Source organism: Anneissia japonica, unplaced genomic scaffold, assembly GCF_011630105.1.
Source record: "Anneissia japonica isolate Jap-2015-1 unplaced genomic scaffold, ASM1163010v1 scaffold284954_len198220_cov131, whole genome shotgun sequence".
Taxonomy (NCBI): domain Eukaryota; kingdom Metazoa; phylum Echinodermata; class Crinoidea; order Comatulida; family Comatulidae; genus Anneissia; species Anneissia japonica.
In genome coordinates, this window is record NW_022699591.1 from 17,852 (window position 1) to 40,403 (window position 22,552).

Consider the following 22,552-nt stretch of genomic DNA (forward strand, 5'->3'; position numbering starts at 1 on the left):
AGAGACAGTCTCACTACTTTATTAATATGAAATGAACAATCTATTGCGCATAGTATTAGTTATACACAACCATTTAACAGCGACAGAAACGCATGTCGAAAAATAATGATTGATGTGTCAGTATTTATAATAATTCTATTTAAAAATCTTGTTTTTATACCACTGTATTGGTCAGCACTATTGTACATCCTTATCAAAAACAGAAACATGATAATATCTGTACCTTTTAGCTGCTCCTGAGATTGTCGACTGGATGGTGAAGCTACATGTTGAACACCATTATCTTTAAGAAATAAATAAATAATGTACAGTAAATCCAACATATGTTATTTAACAATGAAAAGAAGAAGAAGAAGAAAAAAAACATGATTTAAAGTAAAGTGCAGTAAGATACAAGATTCAATCCATTGATTTTTTTTTCCAGAGTGCTTCTCTTTAGCATGCACATTGGACAGTGTTCACACAAGACAAAGGGTCTTTCGAGTAAGATTACACTACATCAACTGCAACTACTTTCCTCTTGTAGTCCCAGTGATATGACTACTGTACCAATACATGAACGAAAAGAGAAAGAGAGAGAGAGAAAAAAAAAGGGGGGGGGAGTGAATGAGAGAGGAGAGAGGAGGAGAGATAAAGAGGGAGATTGGTTTTGAGGTCCATTAACTTTAGGGGAGTTTTGTCCAACGAAGGGAAGGGATATCTTAGTGAGGGTAATAAAAAAAGGTTTATCTAGAAAAGGAGGTTGACATTGAAGCGAACGATAATCAGGGGTCCCATTCCTCTCTGAATCGCGCCAGAGTCTCCAGGAATTCGGGACACCGGGCCTTTCCTGCACACCCGCGAGCAAACAAAAATCTTCCATAACTGCTGTATTATCATTTGTCTCCCAGAATTCAGCTGGAGATGGGTATCACCCGCGTGGCGATATTGAATAATATACGTTAAAAAGCCCATTTAACCAAATTCTTGGAAGTGGCTTATGTGAACGTGGGATCCCTGGATAAAAGTTTTGTTCACAATAATATTTGTTCACAATTTTGTTACTTACCTTGTGTAGCAGGAAATACAGTTGTGCTAACATTAACAGTTCCAATATTACATTGATTGAATGGACTGCCTGTTACAAAACCTAAACAAAAAACAAAATAAATAAAATTATTGACTAACTTTGGATATTATACTGAGGTTTATCCATGGTAGAAAGGGTGAACATGCCTCCAGAATATGAATCTCTTCCGGTTCGGTAAGCACGCCTCCATTTCGAAAGGACAAGGCTATATATACACCACTGTTACAGGTAACAACAGGTATAGATGTACTAATTATTACAGTTTCGTGCGTATAAAATAATTTCTAGCATCCTGGACCAACTTATTATTATGGTACCGCTATATGTTTTGCGCATCATGATCATATTACTATTTAGTAGGGCCGGCGGAACGTTTCCCAAAGTGCGGGGTGGGGGAGGGGGCACTAATAAGATGAATGGGAATATCAATGGGTTCAAATTTTTGGGGTGGGCCAAATTGTTCCCCAAAACCCCAAAAAAGTAGGGGGGTCCCGGGAAAATTTTGATTCCTAGATGACGGAAAATGAGCTTTCCCGACTTTGAGCTAGGTGTCTTTTAATGACTTTAAGGACTTTAAATCCTTCAAAATTCAATTAAAAAAAACGGTCAGGTAAACATTCTCATTCTTATTACAGCAAATAGGCCTGCTAGATGTGTATACATACAAAAAAGGGTAATTCATGCATACATGTTCTTTTTCCCATGAATCGATAAACCCCAAAGAGAAGGGGGTTCGGGGGTTCTCCCCCGGGAAAATTCAGCTTTCATGACATCTGAGTGTCTAAGACTTTTAATTAAGTTCTTCAAAATTCAAAGTTTTCCCCTCTTGAAAATGATTCCATGAATCAATGAACCCCAAAGAGAAAGGCGGATTCGGATTCTCCCCGGGAAAATTTTGATATAGTGGGAAACGAGCTTTCACGACTTCTGAACTCTTCTAATGACTTTTAAGTTGTTCAAAATTCAAGGTTCGCTCCTCTTGGAAAACGGTCAGGTAAATTTTCCTCATTCTTATTACAGTAAATAGGCCTTATGTGTGTATACATATAAAAATTTGAGTAATTGCATACTTACGGGGAAGATGTTGATTCCTGAATGGTGGAAAATGAGCTTTCCCGAATTTTGAGGTGTCTTTAATGACTTTTAATTCTTCAAAATTCAAGGTTTCCCCTAATGAAAACGATTCCATGAGTCGATGAACCCCAAAGGAAAAGGGGTCCGGGTTAACCCCTTTAGACTTTCAATTTATAGATGGCGGTAAATGAGATTTCCCGACTTCTGAAATGTGTCTTTCAGACTTTAAATTCTTCAAAATTTAAGGTTTTCCCTCTGGAATACGGCAGGTAAACTTTTCTCATTCTTATCTTATGTGTGTATACGTACATACAAAAATTAATTAGTTGCATACGTATTCTTTATTCCATGAATCGATAAATCCCAAAAAGAAATTGGGTGGGAGGCTCTCTCCCGGGAAAATGTTGATTCCTAGATGGCGGGAAATGAACTTTCCCGACTTCGAAGGTGTCTTTTAATGACATTTAAGTCCTTCAAAATTCAAGGTTCCCCCCCCCCCCCTGAAAACGATTCCATGAATCAAGGGACCCCAAAGAGAAAGGTGGGTTCTGGTTCTCCCCGGGAAAATGTTGATTTCTAAATGGCGGGAAATGAGCTTTCCGACTTCTGATGTGTCTTTTAATGACTTTTACGTTCTTCAAAATTCAAGGTTTTCCCCCTGGAAAACGGTCATGTAATTGTTTTTGATTCTTATTACAGTAAATAGGTCTACTATATGTGTACCGGTATACATACGTTGCATACGTATTCTTTTTTACATGAATCGATGAACCCCAAAATAAAAGGGGGTCGGGTCTTCCCCTGAGAAAATGTTGTTATTGTAACAAAAAAAAAAGAAAAAGAAAAAAAAGAAACAGCTCATGAGTCCTAAAAAGGTGGGTCTAGAATTCCTTTTTATTTATTTTTAAATTTTTATTTTCTTTTTTCTAAGGGAGGGTGTCAAGTCCCCTGATTCAACAGATCCGCCAATGTGAATTGCTAGAAATCTAACTCGGTCGTGGACTAGATAAACACTCCCTTTCCACTCTCTCTCCTCCTTCCCGCTTTCTGTTCTTGCATTTCATTCCGATCATACAAAAATCTCCATAGACTTTATATATTTTCTGCCAAAAAGTGTGGGGGGGGGGGAGGCTGGCCCCTGCGGCACCCCACCCCCGGTTCCGCCGGCCATGTAGTAAATTCCACAAACGATAACGAAATTAAACTGAAAAATATTTTCACACAAAATTAACAACGGCAAGCTGTAATCAATCAAGGATCCGTGTAATAGGAATGCTCCCTGCTGTAATAAAAAATTAGTAATCATTATAATAGTTAAAATATAATAACAGTTATTTATAATTACATTAATATTCACTTCAAACATTAATATTTGAATTACCTGGATTGCCTTGAATAACGATATTGTTTTCCACCGTGCAAAGATTATCTGAAAAGACACTTTACGTTTACATGTCATACTATTAATTTATAATTGAGTACCGGTAACACTGCATTGATTATAGGCTATACTATCTATTTGATTCCGTTTAATGTTGCAGTCTGTTTATCAGGTAGTTGTGTTTTGCCTGTCTATGATTTGACCATTTCCAACTGACAAACTCGACGAGTACACAGAAATAGTATAGTGGTGACACTAGACTCACCAACGAGCAAGTTCATTTTGAGACGAAATAATCCGTAAAAAGGAATCGAGTATGAGACGCCAAATGAATTAGATATGACGTGCACTAAGCGCAATAAAAAGTGAGTAACCTACAATTAGGGCATGGAACCCAGGCTATGGTGATACCAGCGGAGGAGAGACAGTCGCCCTCCCACCACTCCACCCCTGAGGACGTTTCAAATTTTGGAAATAAGTCCTTTTCCACCAGGACTTAGATGGTCATTCCTAATATCGTTTAACTTTTGTTCTTGTACGTTTTCTTTTTTAAATTTTTATTGGTCACCACAAGTTTTAAAAAAATAGACTAGAGTGTTTTCCTTACATGTCAGCTGTTAGACAAAGCAATAAAAGCACAAAAAAGCTTTACAAATCCTGAAATGTGTGTGTGTGTGTGTGTGTGTGTGTGTGTGTGTGTGTGTGTGTGTGTGTGTGTGTGTGTGTGTGTGTGTGTGTGGTTAAAGTTGTATATCCAATGATGAGTTACCTGAAGATTTAGCTCGGCCAATTTCGTTTGTAGCATCTGTATCTTTAATCACCATCAGCTGTACTTTGTCATCTACTGTAATAAATATACACACATTGATTAGATCACATATGCCTCTACAGACACTTGGGTGTGGGCAGGTGCCCTCAGGGAGAGTAGGCCTAATTAAATAGTCAAGGGGTTAGCAAGAGGTCAGTGACAAAAAAGAGGTCTTTAATCATAAGGCGATTAAGCATGTGTGATTTGTATTAAATGATATCATAAAGGCCATCAGAAAAACATTATTTCTGTACAACAGTGCCATTTTTGAGCATCTATTCTAGAACAACCATTATTTAAAACTGCTCATATCAATAAGCTAAGGTGGTGCTGATGTGGGTGTATATTGTCTCAGTCCTACATAAGCCCCAGATACCTAGACATAAGACCTATACTACGGTTCTTAACAAAATCAAACCTATTTGATAAACTGATAACTAACATGGAATGTTCCTTTTGCTTTTCTTAGTGTGCCTGTGGTCTAATTAATAGGGCATTGGATTTACGATCACTGATTTCATTGCCTTGCATTTATAATACCGTACTGTATTTGAAAAAAATAGGAACAGATTAGAAAACTTATGTTTTAGCTTATTACATCAATAATAATTAATCAAATTTCTTATAGAGATATGGGCTATAACATTACTAAGGCCTACCGTACTGAAGTAGGCCTAAGCATAATAACAAACAATTTAACGAATAAATGTAGAGAGTACATTCTACTGCACATATAGGCAATGATACTTACTGGTAGATTTTCTTTGGCTAGCTGCTCTTTCGGCAAACGGTAGTCCTTGGGGGTCAGTTTGTGAATCAATAATTTGAGATGTTGTTATAGTTCTCATAAAATTATCCATGTTCTTTTCACAAAAAACGTTTCTTTGTTCCAAATATGCAAATAATTCCCACCTGTCGGCCTTTTGTGAACAATTGTACTGTTTTGAGATCTCTTTGACATCACCGTCATTGAGATTGTTAACAACCTCGATCAGAATTTGTCTGTTACGTGTAAATTTTGATATGATTACTGTCCTCGCTGGCAATAGTGTTGTCATTGTCAGCCTTCTTATTTCTGGCTCCAAACCAAATGGCTTAGTTACATTGATAGTATCAATTAAGATGGTCAGATTTGTGCCACTAAGATGTCCAGAGGTATGTAATAGTTCAAACAAATCCATCACTTTTGTCGCAGCACATAGCTTATCAGGATCTGTTACAAGATCTCTGTACAACACTTTCAGCATATTGATGTATCCATGACGGTCATACCACCCTGACATGGATGATAATATTTCTTTGTAATCTTTATCGGTGATTCCTATATTATGATAAATTACAAATATTTGAGGAATGTGAAGGAAGCTTTGGTACTTCAAAATAAAATGATTCTATCTATTCACATCTCTCTTAGACAATTTTTAGTCCATTTCCGAACGCTACATTGCCGACTCTTACTTTGCTAAAATCCGTTTTGCCAAATGTCTTTTTAGATACACTGTTACTATTGTTATTACCCATCTAATCTATTCTTGACAACAAAAAAAAAAAGAAAAAATAAATAAATAAATAAAAATGGTTAAACAAAATCTCAATGTTAGGGCGCCTTGTGGCGGCACAACAGGGGTCCGACGAAGACAATGACCCCCACTTCAGAGAAGCCCGAACAATGATTAGTAACTACAGTCAGAAGGCAGTCAACATTAAAATATCGAGTCATTCGAAAAACGGAGTTTCGGCAAAGCGTGTGTCGGTAATCCGGCATTCAGGAAAGTGGCAGTTGAGATTGAGTGTCTGCAATGTAGAACGTGATAGCTACTATGTAAGAATTAAAAAAGTAATAACAAAGTTAGACATATTTAAATTATGAAACATGAATATTTAAAACTTCAACATTGTTAAAAATGGTCATGATTAATTTTCACAAAACAGGTTTTAATCAAACTTGGTAAAATTATAATATGATAATCTGATGTACGGTAGCTTATGAAAAGAGCAAAACATAAAGTGGACCGTAAAAATACAAAATATTGATTAAGCCTACCATGACTGGAATCCATGTTTATTTTGTTTTATCCAAGACTTGATTTCTACAATATAACAGTTGTTTAATCAATCAGTCAATCACAATTTATTAATCAAACATTGTAGTCACTGCAACATCTAGTAAATAATAGATGACTTCTGTATTCAATGTGATTAGACATGTGAACATCCAGTTGTAATCTTAATAAGAAATTAAAATATTGGTCATTGTTTTAAAACACTACTGTTGTTTTGTCGTTGGCAAAGCTGTAATGGACAACGGTAATGAAAGACTGTAAAGAATAATAGAAACGATTATTGAAGCAGGAAAAAATTATAGAATGAAGATAAACAGTAAGAAAACCAAGGATTTCCACAAAAAAAAGAGAAGCAAATGTACATATAGAAATAAATATCGATGGTGAAAGGATTGTACAAGTTTTTCATTTCATTTATTTTCATAGGAACATTATTTACTTCAGTACAGAGTAAAATACAATAATGCATGTAAAAAGTAAAGTAATGGAGAAGGCGTTTCCAATGAAGAAGGCATTTCCAATAAAAGCGCAAACTTGTGTACAGGAATGTCTAAACAGTGGACACAAAGAAAAAAAGGGGCAAAAAAACAAAACAAAACAAGGACAAACGAACAAATTGTCATTGAAAATTCAATAAATACTTAGATTTTTTTCTATTAGAATTATTATTGACAAGAAACTGTATGGAATTAATCATTCTAATAGAACAAATTTAAGCATTTTCAAATGAAAGATGACACATGAGTGTTTTAGAAAAGCTTTTATTGTTGCATATGTTTTTGGTATTATTGAAAAGATTACACAGAATTACAAAAGTAATTAAAAAAAATAATAATTTAATGTAAAAATCATGATAACATTTAAAACCCACTAATTCATATTTGGCTGTTGCTTCGACATTTCCCCAGTGATGTCTGCTATATGTTCTGTACTGTACGAAAGAAAGCTGTTTAAGGATTTTTTTGTTGTTTTGTTCGGACAGATTGAGGCAAACGTCGATGAAATTTGATAATTTCAACGATCTAACCCATTTTTCATATTTCCCCCAAGTTTTTAAATATTCAAAAATCTATATCTCATTAACCGTTTTATTTTATCTCAATTACCAAGTTTTTCGTCAAAGTTTAAAAAGAAAATTCAGACGTCTCTGTTTCTATTGGCAATCATGTATTTTTTTATCTTAATTTGTTGGGGTTTTTTTTCATTGTATGTTATAAAGCTATTGAAATGGCAAAATGTTTGGCCCAAATATATTTCCAAAATAAAAGAAATGAATGTAAAAAAATTACTGTCCGTTTCTGCTTGTCTTGTGTGGGGGCATTTTACTTTTATTTCATGATAATAAATGAAAATTCATGTATGTATTAATTGATCCATAAGTCAACCATCATTTTACCAGAGTCCGTTTTAATGTCGCAATCGACTGGCACAAACAGTTTTATGCAGTCTGCCCAATAGTGCGAATCATGATTGTTTGCTTATAGCCATGAGCATGCGCAGTAAAGAACAGCCCGTGGAAAGACAGCGGAGACATGCCTTTTGAGTGGGATGGGGTGCGGTCCTAGCCTACCCCCTGTCTGGCATGTTAGCGCTTGTCGCAACGGTTGCCATGACTCGATTCTTAACTTCAAACCACTCGCTGTGCTTGTGTCTTTAATTCAGGGCAGGTCCAGGATGTTTCCTTTCGGGATTGGGGTACATTTGTGCCAATCGAGGAACTATGGTCCAAAGCATGGTGTTTGGGTGTGTTTCCTTGCCTATTCTGGGGGCCATGTGGGCTATTGAATTTGTTCTCTTACACTTGGTTAGAGATATGCTTTGGCTGCTGCCAGGGAGTAGGCGACTTTCTCGCCACCTCCTTCATCTGCCATTTGTCGGGCATTACTTTATCTAGGTTCCTCTCTCTACCTAGTTAGATGGACACTTGGTAGATGTTGTGGTGTTCAATGTATCAGTTTGTGCCTAGTGCAACATAAGTTAAGGGAAGGAAATCGCACTTTGTGTACCGGTACATGTTTGCCAGAATCCAATGACCAGGGGCGACAATATAACAGCCCCTTTGTATTTCTCGGAAAAAGGCGTGGGATTAATAAAAAGCACCACATCATTTTTAGTATATTAATGATGCATTTTTTTCATAAGCGAGGATTTTTTTAGTAGGAAAAGTATTAAATTAAATATAATTTTAATCGACGAATTGCCAAAATAGGGCTTACATATTCAGAAACCTTTAGCTTATTGTCGGAGAGAGAATAACCTATGCTTACATAATAAAAATAGGTTAACTATTAAAACTACAAACTATAAAAATCCAGGTACTGCTACCCTGGAGAAAAGCCCCGCCTGCTTCGGCGTATTTGACATTTTTAAGAGAGTATTTTGTTATTGTCTAGATTATTTTATACGAGGCAAAAAATGCTAAAAAATATGGGCCCTGTAAGGCCTGTATACCCTGGCTTTCGTGTGATAATTGATTGTAAAATGGGAGTCTTAATACTAGCCTACCATATTATATGAGTCTGACTGTTTCCAGATTTACTCGTTCTATATTGTCCCAGTATTAGTCTTGTCGTCCATATAGACATGGTGGAATGCTGTTTCTTATACACATCTAGATGTGTATAAGAGACAGGGCGTAGGCCTAGGCCTACCCGTACACATCTTTAGTCAACCCGTACACAGCATACACTAAGCCGTACCCAAGTTTGATGAATGATATTTTTACTAAAATAAAACATTTTGCAAACTGTATTGTATATTAGATAGTTATCATATTAAACTATTATTATTAAACTATTATTATGAACGCCAAGCTTTCCGGGTTAGAATACATAATTACCTTTACCGAGCATGTATTTAATCAAGAAATTCATGATCGCCTAGGCCTAGACACGTTGGTCACGATTAACAGATTATGGAACGCCGATGGACACATTAAGAGGTAATTGTTTAGTAGAAAGCATAAGGGGACTCATAGTCTTTACAAATGAAGCGGGCTACTCGACGCTGCACACTTTCCAGCATTTGGCAAACACCCACTCTGTAGGGATCAATCGCAGAGGCAGAGAACTCAAAATTTGGAATTAAGGAAACATAAAGCTCTGTCTCTTATACACATCTAGATGTGTATAAGAGACAGGTTTTGGAGGCCAGCATGCAGTATTTTCGATGGGTGGGGAAGGCGGAGCGTTTTGCAAGCGAAGATAGGGTCGGGAGCTTCAACAAATTAACATTTTGAGGGCCTTCTTTAAATGAATTTCTGAAATCCATTATTCGTGAATATTCTATTTAAATTTTATGATATCAACGGGCTGGCAAATGAAATGTAGTCATATTATTGCATGTTGCGATAACTGGGAACGATTTGTAGTGAAATATTTTATATAAGGTGAACCTTTTGAAGTGGTTGTCAGATGTGCATGCGCCAGGCTTTGCACCCCTGCTTACGGACGTATTTTGTCTTTTTTGACGAACTGTATTTTTCTACTTTCCCAGTTTGCTACAAATTATTTCTAATATATCCGAATCTCCTTCTGTCTGAAAGACAAATAACAATCTTCAATCTATTAAAACTTCGTGGAGACCGACCCGAGACCACAGCACCAAATTCAGGTCCCAAAAGTGGTCTCGAACGGGAGGGCCAACTATACCATAATTAAGCCAATTTATACTTAATAATTCCTTTAATCTAATAATAAGTCTCTCTCTGTTCATTGTGAGTTAAAATTTGTTAAATGTAATACACTTTAACTGGTAATACATTTAAAGATTTTTGTAACTTAGTTATTTGCTTGATCTGTGCTTAGTTAATAATGTAAAGTAAGCTTTCCAATATTTTATTTTATTTTTATTTATTTATTTTTAATTCTCAAACAGGCAATACAAAAAATGATCATGTTTCTACAGAACACAGGCGCCCCGGGATTTATCAATCTCAGCTTAGCAAATGTCTTAAGGTCAAAGTTAAAATGTCCCTAAGCAAATCTTGAGCTGATTTATCAAACCATCTTTGCAAAACCTTAGCTTAAAATCCTCTTAGATGGCGCATGCGTACAATCGACTTTTTAATTTTAAGAAATTTTTAGGCTAAGCAATATTGATAAATTTGACTATAAGCAAAAAATGAACGGCCCCATGTATCATAGTGTATTAAAATATTTCTCATAAACGCGTTTATCAATATGTGAACTCGTTTTACCACAGGTAGCATTGAGAGTTCCGTGTGTAAATGTTGTGCGAATTTTGTTCCTTTTGCTCAATTTGAGTGGCTGACGTATTTTCTATGTCATTTCAAACTGCTTAAAATGTGAATGTGCATGATCTACCTTGCAAATTGTCTGCGCAGAGTGCAACAGTCTCCTTGCACAGTTTGCAAACTGTGCAGAATCTTGCACAGATTTTAAATTGTGCAAAGAAATCCTTGCACAGTTTGCAATTGTGCAAACGTCTCAAATTGTGCACGAATAAACATATATGTTTCGATTTCGCCGTCCGCGAAATTCGGCATACAAAAAAGATCCAAAAAAGGTGTTGGCCTAGTAGGCGGAGGGCCTAGGCGTAGCCGTCGTCGTTACGTTATAGCTGTTGTTCAATGATGTTTTCGTTGAAACAGGTGTTGTATTTTATTTGTTTATAAATTATCAGTTAGGGTATATAATATTTTTAAATGTTATATTGATCTGTTATGAGTGGATGAAATGTGAAGAATAATTGATCATCATCTAGGCCTAGACCTAGTTAGGTAGACCTAGCCTAGGCTAGGCTAGGCTAGCCTAGGGCCGAGGCCTAGGCCTAGATCTAATTCTAGCCAAGGGGCCTAGCCAAGACGACTAGGCCCGGACTAGGGCTATGCTTAACGAATACAGGTCAAGCCAACCCGTACCCACAAACCGTACCCAAATTTTGGTTGACCCGTACAAACAATTTTGGCGTAGGCCTAGGCCTACCCGTACACATCTTTAGTCAACCCGTACACAGCATACACTAAGCCGTACCCAAGTTTGATGAATGATATTTTTACTAAAATAAAACATTTTGCAAACTGTATTGTATATTAGATAGTTATCATATTAAACTATTATTATTAAACTATTATTATGAACGCCAAGCTTTCCGGGTTAGAATACATAATTACCTTTACCGAGCATGTATTTAATCAAGAAATTCATGATCGCCTAGGCCTAGACACGTTGGTCACGATTAACAGATTATGGAACGCCGATGGACACATTAAGAGGTAATTGTTTAGTAGAAAGCATAAGGGGACTCATAGTCTTTACAAATGAAGCGGGCTACTCGACGCTGCACACTTTCCAGCATTTGGCAAACACCCACTCTGTAGGGATCAATCGCAGAGGCAGAGAACTCAAAATTTGGAATTAAGGAAACATAAAGCTTGATTAAAGATGGTTCTGGACAGTTATGAAACAAGAAGTCTGTTGCATCTTTTATTTGTTATGGAAAAATGATTTTTGAATGAAAGGGTATTTCAATAGTAACACTGAGATACTTTTCTGATGTTGACCAACTTAAAGTATGGTTGCCAAGGGAATAACAGAAGTCTCATGATCTGATGATGTAATTGGGTTTCGTTTCCTTGTAATACACATGGTTTTGCATTTGGAAGCCTTGAATCCTAAATTCCAATCGGTTGACCAGTTAAACAAAGTGGACAAATCATCTTGAAGATTGTGACAGTCAGATAGGGACTTAACGTTTCTATATATAATACAGTCATCTGCGTATAGTTGTATAGTGGAGTTTACACCAACAGAAATGTCATTTATAAAAGATAAAAAAGAGTAGTGCCCTAGATTGTGCCTTGGGGAACACCAAAACCCATTTTTGTCCACATTGAAGATTCGCCTGATACAACTGTCCTTTGTAAGCGGTCACAAAGGATGTCAGTTATCCATGACAAATTGGTGCCATGATCCCAGGAGAATTGAGTTTCTTTTAGTAGAAGGGGAAAACTCGCAGAGTCGAATGCATGCGAGAAGTCTAAGAAAGCAACATCAATGCAACCACTCTTGTCCAATATCTCAGCCCAATCCTGGAACGTAGTTATCAACTGTTTTTTGCAACTACATTTGATTTTTAGAAAGGATGCTATATTTACTAAAATGAGACATGATGTTCTTATAAACATTACGTTCAAATGCCTTTCAGACAATGTTAAAGAAAGTTTTTAGGGATAGTTTTGAGCCTTTCTGGAAGATGGGGGTAATATTGGCCAGTTTCCCGTCCTTAGGAAGTCGGCCAGAAGATAGAGACAGGTTGAAAAGTGAAGTTAGAGATGGTGCGATTTGGGGTGCACATTCATGGAGTAACCTGCCTGGTATATGGTCAGGTCCTGGTCCCTTGCTGACAGTTTACTGTATGTGTTAGAACTTCAAAAACATCCGCAGCTGAACAAGTTAGTGGTTCCATTGTAGAAATATTAGGATGGTCAGGTAGGACTACATTTATATTAGGAGTTTGAGAATCCAATATAATATTGAATACAGAAGCAAACTGAGAATTAAGGACTTCTGCTTTGGATAGCAGATCAATGATATATCAACTTTCAGAGGTGGAATATTAGAGCTCTTTGTATGATTCTTATTTACAAATTTCCAAAATTGATTTAGGTCTGCTATCTGCATCATCACAAATTTTGCAAATATATTTCTTTTAACTTTTACTATATTTACCTATCGTTCTCTGTTCTACATAACGTTCTTCACTGATGCGTTTTCGTTTTCTTATTAACAATAATACGTCATTATCATTCCAGGGAAGACGAGATTTCAGTTTTAGTTTGTATTTCGGAACTTTCATATCAACGGCAGCAAAGAACAAATATTTCCATGTGTTCCAGGCGGATTCAATATCAACATCATCAATCGCAAGCTCCAAAGGCACCTGATCAAGATCTTGACGTAGTTGTTCAAAATTCGCTATTTTATAGTTGTAGACAGGCGTTGATTTTACATGTAGAAAAAAGAGTACATATAATTTATTTCTCCCTGACGAATTGTGGCTTTTCTTCCTGACGGGGTAAGTGGGGGGGGGGGGCTCTCCCCGGGGGTAAGTGGGGGGGGGGGACTCTCACCGATGGGGGGCCCTTGCTTCCGGAACTTACTTTTTCCAACTTGGTACCCCTGCCATAGGTACTGTAGGCCTAATAATAAACTTGCAGCATGAGAGTTCTTACAATGCCTCCACATGACACGAAAGTTGCTGCCCAACTTTGGAATGGTCTGCTTAATTCTCTCCGATCCTGTGATTCGCTTAGGCAGTTCAAAGCACATCTAAAAACACACCTTTTTCAATAGTTCCTCTCACCCAGCTTGATCTTTATTGTTTTCTTTGTTTTCTTATTTTTGTAGTGCTTTATTGCATTAGTTAAGTTAGCTCACATGGGTTTGGTTCTTTGCAAGCTTTACTCTTGGGGATGTTTCAGACTTATTGTGGAGAGTTGCTCACAGTGCTTCGTAACTGAAAAGAAAGGCGCTATACAAGTAACAAGTAACGAGTAAGTCCCAGACCTAATTGTATAGTAAGTTCCCAGACTGTATAGTAAGGCCTGCGCAGGGAATGTATCAGGCCTGGAAAAAAATTTTTGTGCCTCCAACCTTGAAATTTGTCTTGATAAAATGTCTCCAGCACCAAAGGTCCAAATGTTATCTGTATAATAGCCCAACAGTTTATTTTGTTAAATTTTTTTTCCCATAATGCCTCCAGGACAGTCATCTGCGCATTTCGGAAGATAATAAGCAGCTTTCGATTTGGACGACGCTGCGTTCTACGACGGGCAGTGAAGCATGAAACCGTACTGCGCATGCGAATACATGGTGAAGTCGTTCGTTGTGTGGATTTGACAACAGGCTTTAAGCGATTGGGCGTTGTGCTGACTACGGCAACATGAGTTTTATAAATATGCGCTCGCTGGGGGCGCCTGCATAATTGATCACGCAATACGAGGGAGCGCATCGTCCTTTAAATCGAAACAGCTTTGATGTTGAGACGGGAAGTGCATAGTATGACGTTCATGGTTGACTGAATTCCCTGTCACAGCTCCCCGCGTCGCCCATTTCGAATGCTCGCTACTAGCCCATTTCCGTTCAGATTTGTTGAAAATTAGGCTTTGACCAAATCTTGATGTATCTTGTGGTCAGGGTGAGAAATAAAAACAAAGTGTTGACTATTTTTTCCAACAATCATACTTACTTTCACTGGCTCTTATTTTGAACATTATCATTAGGACATAACATATAAAGTATACAACAAATATGCTCACTGACTTGACAGGGATTTTTTTCTCAAATATTTTTAATTGTAAAATGGTAAAAGTTAACAACTGTGTCCAAAGTATTCTTAATTTGTCTCAGAGCATTTCTAAACTTTTATATCCTTCAGAATCAGTATGGGGAATACAAATTGTTACAACACATGTCATATTTAGGCCTACACTATACTGTACTCAATACAATATTTAATCTTACTGTGCTTTTTATACCTTTAATGACCATACTGTACATAAAATGTGTCTAGTCAAAAGGATTTTGGCTTACACCATAGTGTACATCCACGCATAAGCACTGCAGCTTACTCGATACGCCACTGAACTTTGTTTCGCGAAGGGGGAAGATCATGCATGCATATCAGTTCACCTAACTGACCTAAAATAGCACCCCTTATAATTTCTGCCTTAACTGTATGGGAAAAAATAATGCAGCCCAGGCCCTGGTAAATATTTCAAAGTATAAGAATGGAGAAAAACTTAAAAATTATATTCAAAATCCTGAGAGTGCCATTTCCGGATATCTAGAGGTGACGTAATCTTAATTTTTCTTACCTCAGCCCCAACCATGGTGGGGCTGAGGTGTCTACCCTCTATTTCAAATTTCTGAATCAACCACTGCAAGGACCATCCCATCTGAGCGAAAGGGGATGATTGATTTTCCAACAGGAGAAAATAGGCTTGGCAGTGGCATTTCAGACTCCAACAATAAAGGCTATGTTCACACACAACTTCTAACTGTTAGCAGGATCCGGGTCCTGATCCACGCAACAGTGCATTCATACAAGACAATCCCCTATGATGATGATCGAATCACTGGCCAATAGGAAATTGGAAATGCGTACGTGTGATTGGTTGATTGTAGAAACGCTCAACTTGCTAACCAATAGCGCTCGCTAATCGTTAGCCTATCCAGATCCTGGTAACAGTTAGCACTAACCGACACGGGTGAGTGGCCGGCTTTAGCTTTCTCTGTAGTTTTTGTCAATTCCACCACACAATGTCTAATGTCAAGATTTTAGACAGAAGTGCTCGCAGGGCCCACATTCTGGACCATCCACTAAATAGCCTACGCAGCCACAATAGTACTAAAATCAATTATAAGTCAATCGTGACACCAAAACTGCAACTCCCAATGTTATTTGCCTATTCCCCACCGTCCAATAATTTTTCAAGTAGTGGACGCTTGGCTTGATTTTTTTTAGGTTTGTGTGCAAAAAAAAATTCTTAATTTTTTTGTCACTGTGGAGACATCACGCACTGCGATGAAAATGGAATTGTAATTGAAAATTACTTTCTTAAAACAAGCTTAATGAGGACCCGAAGAAATTTACTTCAAATTCAATATTAAGTATGAACAAGTAAAGAATTCATTGAATCAATGGACCCTCATAAACAAAACAAACTGAACGTTTAATAGGAATATTTAGACCTATTTTAAAGACTCCAGGAACAGGTTTGAATGAGGCCTACATTCAGGTAGGAGGCCACCGGGGCCTCCTCCTACTAAGCTGTAGCCCAGACAAGTTATGAAATCATCGCATGATTTTTACCAGTCTGCATGCACCGACCAAAAACGTCAGTGACTGTATTCTCTCTCGAATGCTGAAATGTTTATTTCTTTGACAAATGTTTATCAAAATAACATTACAAACAAGTTATTTCTGTTATTTACTGCTGATGTTAACGCATATGTAGAGCACAGATCAGCATACACACACATCTAACCTTTGTATAATAATTTTCCTATAGTGTACTATGCGGAGCTCTACTAATTGCTTATTAGTTACTACTTAAAATGGACATGAAAGGACTTTAAAGAAAGCTATTGTCAGCTAATAAGCCAGTGTATTTTGTGACATTTAGCGTGAGCCCATAGCTGTCGTGTGCAGTGTACTCTAGAATGATCTTTGGCATTGCACTCACGCCAAATATCTACTGTATTCTATGCGTGCAAAATCTACAGACTTACTGTATTGTGCAGTGAAAGAAAGCTATGAATTTGTTATATAGCTTGTGTATACTACGCATGCGTAAACACCATGGCGTGATAATAGGCGTACACTCACACACCTACTGTCACAGCACTTAAACAAACCCTTGGCATTACAGTACAGTAGAAGACACCCAAAATTTCGAAATTATAACAATGCAATTCCTAATTTTTCAGTACTGTATATGTACAACACTTCTTTTATACAGTATGTGTCTAACCCAAAAGTGTTGGTTAGCAAGTTGAGCGAGCAGGGCTCCACTACAAACTGAAATTTAAATAGTCATACGGTAGTTCGAAATAATTAAAGAAATGGCCTACTAGCTCCTCAGAGAACACAAAACAAGTTATAGTAAAAGGCTACGTATTGTTGTTAATATATTATACTGTGATGGTGCCCTTGGCTACTGAAGTGTATGGGGCCCCTACCACTTTCTTATTCTCGGCCCTCGTTACGCCACTGTAGTAATGTAGTACTGTACAATCCAACTCTCCCGTTTCTGTCAGGAATCTCTCGAATATTCATGAAATTTCCTGGTCTCCCAAATTTCGTCAATTCAAAAAGAACCCAAAATACCAAAAAACAGGTTACTAAAGAAAACATTTTTTTTGTCAATTTTCCTATTGTGCACTGATTTTATCAACGATGTCTGTACAAAGACCTTTTGAGCATTGCTGACACTGGGGTCAGCAAAGATCACTTTTAATATTCTATCAAGATTCAAGATTCCATTTATTGTCATATACAACATAGTACATGAAATTTGTATGCCAGAGCTGAGAATACACAAAATGTACATATAGATTAAATAACAAGACAAATATAAATATAAAACTATATGTACAGTACAAAAACTATATAAATAACAGCATGATATAATATTATATCAAATACATGCATGAAATAAAGCATTTTGGGGTAGGGGGTGCCAGTGCACCTCCTGTCTCCTGAATTTTGAGTGCCAGGGGTTGGAACATCTTATTTTACAGTACTTATCTTTAAACAATTTTTTTTTAACAGTTCATGCTACGCCGACAAGTTTTACAGCTTTACCAAGATATTCTGAAGACCATACGTCAGGTACCTGATGCAAAACAAAGAAAAGAGATGACTCTATGGGTTAGAGAAGAGTTTCGGAGTAATAAACACATATCAGATGAGGTAGGCCTCAGTACTCTAGTCATTCTCACCCTATCCCTATATATTTAAGTAATCTGAGCAGAGTGAACTAGGGGCCCATGGACCTAAAAAAGATAGAAGAAAAGAAAGGAAGAAGAGAGGAGAGAGAACAGAAAATGGTATTTAAAGTGCTGCATATGCTTTTTTTAAACTAATTTGTGATTGGATTCGAAGATATTAGAGAGGTTTCACAAGCTTACAAAAAAGATAACGAGTACTGTTACTTCATCAATTTTTAAGCATATCTGTCGCAGCGTAGAAAATTCATGATTTTTAAATGAATCAACGATTATATATATATATAATATTTACAAACCTTTAAAATAAATTTAAAGTTTCTGATCAGTCTAATTACATATTTTGAAGATGTTTCCACGTAGTTTTGCCATCAGCAAGTTCGTGAAGTACTTGGATGTCACCAAAAGTTCCGTAAACGATTATATATATATAGATCGTATATGTATTATTAAGAATGTTTTATGCACGAATGATGATAATATAATTCGTTATTGTTTTTGTCAGATTGAAAATCTCCCTATTCTTAACTTGTAATAACCACACAACCCAAACCCCTCCCCTACTCGGTGCTCTGCACGTCACATTACCCCAACCCAGATTTTTTTCTGGATCCTCCACTGATGAGATTCATCAATACTTGATTGAATTAAATGTTTTTGTTTTAGGAGTCCATTAGAATGATGTTGACAAAAGGAAGAATGACTTACAAGCAGATGTGTACAACCTTAAGCCTTGCCAAGTGAAGCATTTGTGTTGGTAAATGTGAGTAATTGGCTATCCTCATTTCATGTTAGGTAGTGGCTTTTGTTACACCAGTCTTAAACTAATTCACCAATTAAAATGTGGGGTCTTCGATGTTCACAACCCAACTTGGCAATAACATCAGAGACCTGTGCATAAACAAAGACCAAACATACAAATAATATGGAAAACTGGATGCTACTGTACTGTACAAAACTGATTAAACCAGGTCACAGTGATTTCACTGTTCCCTGGTTTAAATTAATATTTATGGGAGAAACTCTCTTTGATAAATTGGCATTTCTACCAAGTTGACTGTCATCTACGATGCGTTGAAAAACAAGATTTGGTTATTCTTTCCTCTTGTTTCGCTTGTTGCTTTAGTGAAATGTGAGAATGTTACAAGAATCATCATTTGGTCTTCTTGAAACATGACTGATCCATTTTGATTGTTGGTCTTGATAGAAGGTCCTAAGTGGCATGATGTTTGTTACACGTTTTATTTAATTTTAAAGTCAAGTGTGGTGCCAGGGGTGATGCCAAGCCTGTTATTGCTACTCAGGTGTATAAATAGCCTGGTAAGATGTGGAAAGGATTTAGAATAACTTAGTGGATGGAGTAGATTGCACATTTTGTATGACTAAGTACCACAATGTATACGTCCTACAAATTAATAAATTTTTTTTTTTTTTTAACACAGAGGGATTTGACTGCATGAAAACGTCCTTGAAGGCCACACACCAAGAGAACACAAATACAAGTGCCATCACAAGAATGGATATTGTCATAAGTAACACATATGCAGTAGCACAAAGGTTAGGACTGTTAACAGACTCAGACTGTTTAAGGTGTTAGATCTCTGATATTATTAATATAAGGTTATCCACATTCAAAAAGACACACTCCTAGAGTCAGAAGAAGTCCCCCTGCACAGGTGATCTAAATATGATCTTTGTGAGTACATGCACAATACAGATCTGCCCATTTTTGGTTGCAATCTATGTGGAATGTCGTGAAGAACAATCTGTCGCACACATGTCGGTGTTCTGTGGTATTTTGCCAGTTAAGTAAAGTACTGTATAAGTAAAAGCATTATGTAAAAATATGAATGAAAATCATGCAGGTTAGGAGGAAAAAAAAAATGAGAGAGAGCTGTCAATATCGAAACACCGCTTTAATACACTGCATTCCCTCAGGAATGACCACCCGCCGACAACAACAGTTCAACGGTACATGGTCTTTTCCTTTTCATGGCAGTGCGTTTGCTATTTTCGGACATCTAAAGAAGAGTCGTTACATTCTGCGATGCTGACTAGAGAAGTTAGCGTAGATTTTCTGCATTGCTGACTGGCATGGTTAACACGGTTCTTGCGTGCTCTAGCCAACATAACCTCGCTGAATTCTTTAACAGAATTGCTAATGAATAATCGATCATTCGGCTGGGATCAAATGCCTTTTTTTTTGCAGGAATATATCTTCTGACTTCATGTTTGTGACACTGTATGAAGACATTTTTAACTTTTTTTTTTTTTCGGAAATAATGAAACGACCTGACAACCCTGCAATAGTCCTTCACAACCCATCGATTTCGGAGCAGGTTTCAAATTGACCTTTTAAAATGTCACACCTCCTACATACTGTTGGTATTGCATGCACTGATGTGTCAGATAGTTTGGTTTTGAATGACACTATTGAAGGGGAGATGATGGATTTGTATCAAAATGTATAAAATGATCCAGTAATATAGGATTGTAGAACAATTTTGTTTATAAATTTTTATATTTGAGGGCAGAATAGCAATATATTAATATTACTAATTGCATGTTATTTTTTGAAGTATATCTTTTTATTATCACTGTATTATAATTTATATTTTTTCAGTAAAGAATGTGGAACAATGAAAATGTTGACTGCTGCAGAAATCGAACCAGCAACATTAAGCTCTATTAATTCACTACCAATATGTATGTAACAATACATGTGACTTGTTCATATGTTTCTCAAAGTGTTTCATTACACACAGCTTATTTGAGAGTGGCCCTTAGCTGAAAAAATCAGGTTTGGTGTGGCGCTTCATTAGCAGCACTTATTCGAGAGCAGCGCTTTTTAGAGCATTTACTGTATGGTATGATTTGATATTACATTATCATGCTTGTATATGGGCTTCAATTTAAGCTTTTAGGGTAGTTTTTAAAGACTTAATGTAAAATACCTATAAGGGATCTGCAATCCATTAGGCGCTATATATAAATACAGTTTTATTATTAGTATTATTATTTTTTATTATTATTATTACAGTATTATTATTATACATTTTTCATGTCTATTACAATAGCATTTGTTGTGTATTTTCCTGTGTTACATAATATATATTAAGACAGACATCTGTGATTTTGCACTTATAATCTATACACAAAGATGTTTTTTTTTTGTCAATATTTGATTGAGGTGTTTATATTTTAAATAATAATAGCATCTTCAAACACACTGTCTTCTCCAACGAGATGTTTTCTGAAAGTAACAATTTTTAATCAATTTGGAATAATAAAACAATAATCATTATTATATATCATGTTTATTATTTCTACATTTTTCTAATATAAAATATCATACAAAATTAATACCATGAACCTACATTTGCAAATTATTAATTTAATAATTAATGAATTATTTATATACATTATTGAACAAAATTATTATAGTTAAGATTCCTTGATTAAAAATGCTCCCTATATTGAGCAAATCATATTTAAGAATATAATTTAAAAAATTAATTGCATACTATTTATTTACTTGCTTTCAACTGTAAATTATAAAACAAGAAGTATATGTCTCATTATTTGACAGAGGTATAATGCCGTTCCATAGACCTTTGATTTAATAATGGCAGTAGCTATTGTTACACCAGTCTTAACTACAGTATATTCCTAATTCTGATTGAATGTTATTGTTATTTTACATACATAAAATAGAATCCAATCAGAATTAGGAATTTGCTCAAGATTGGTGTAACAGTAGCCACTGCCATTGACTGGCAGATAATTTATGAATTCAACTTAGCGAAAAACTGAATTTCTAAAATCCGAGTTTCATTCAAAGTTAAGATTTTTCCAATTTTTACCACAAAATATTCATTTGCTGAAACAATAAATAGTTAAATATATAAAATCTTTTTTTTGCTAATTATGCTCTTTGTTTTAAAGTCAGGCTCCGGAGGAAAAAAATTGTAGAACTGATTTTTCTAAGACAGAAAAAAGTTGTTTGACGAAAAACTGGGGAATGGTGAATGAGATACAGATTTTTTAATATTTAAAAACTGGGGGAAAAAGGGGCGTAACTGCCCATTTTTACATATCAAAAAATGTTTTTCCTCCGGAGCCCGACTTTAATGCAAAGAGATATAATAATTTATTACCCATAGTTCAACAAATTTAAAAGTACCTGTATTTTGTACAGTGAACCAACTATGATTACCAGTTTTAATGTGTTTTTTTTAGGCAAATTGATAACACTTACTGTTTATGTCTTAATAAAAACAGGGTTGTAAAATACATAATATATATAGGTCATCATATTAATTCATGATTTATATAGCACCTTACATTTGGAAAATCTAAATTATTTAATGGACTATTGTACAGAGAGTTTTGGCACAATCATTTGCAACTATATTTCTTTCCAGAGGGCTGATTTAGCATAAGAAAGTGACATAATGATATATCAGCTCTGATGGAATAACACTACAGTATTAATAATAATAATAATAATAGTTGGATTTGTAGAGCGCATCATGCGAAAAAGCCTCTATGCGCTTGGTGATTAAGCTCTTTGATTTGGACATTTTGAGAAAAAAGAATGTTTACAGTGATTTTTTATTTTTAATAATAATTCTTATACCCTGTTCTGTAGAGTTTTAAATGGAATGCTATATCAAAGGGTAA

At 36.0% G+C, this 22,552-nt stretch overlaps 1 protein-coding gene across 1 annotated transcript in view; it reads right to left on the reverse strand.

Moving 5' to 3' along the window:
• Positions 1–5,647, reverse strand: part of LOC117103017 — a 15,681-nt gene extending 10,034 nt beyond the window's left edge. The window contains exons 1-5 of the mRNA XM_033243480.1: positions 5,084–5,647; positions 4,294–4,368; positions 3,525–3,572; positions 1,049–1,129; positions 224–283 (exon numbers count right to left, since the gene is read on the reverse strand). Of these exons, the coding sequence (XP_033099371.1) occupies positions 224–283; positions 1,049–1,129; positions 3,525–3,572; positions 4,294–4,368; positions 5,084–5,615 (796 nt within the window). The 5' untranslated portion in view covers positions 5,616–5,647. The remainder of the gene's footprint in view (positions 1–223; positions 284–1,048; positions 1,130–3,524; positions 3,573–4,293; positions 4,369–5,083) is intronic.
• Between the last annotated feature and the right edge of the window lie 16,905 nt (positions 5,648–22,552).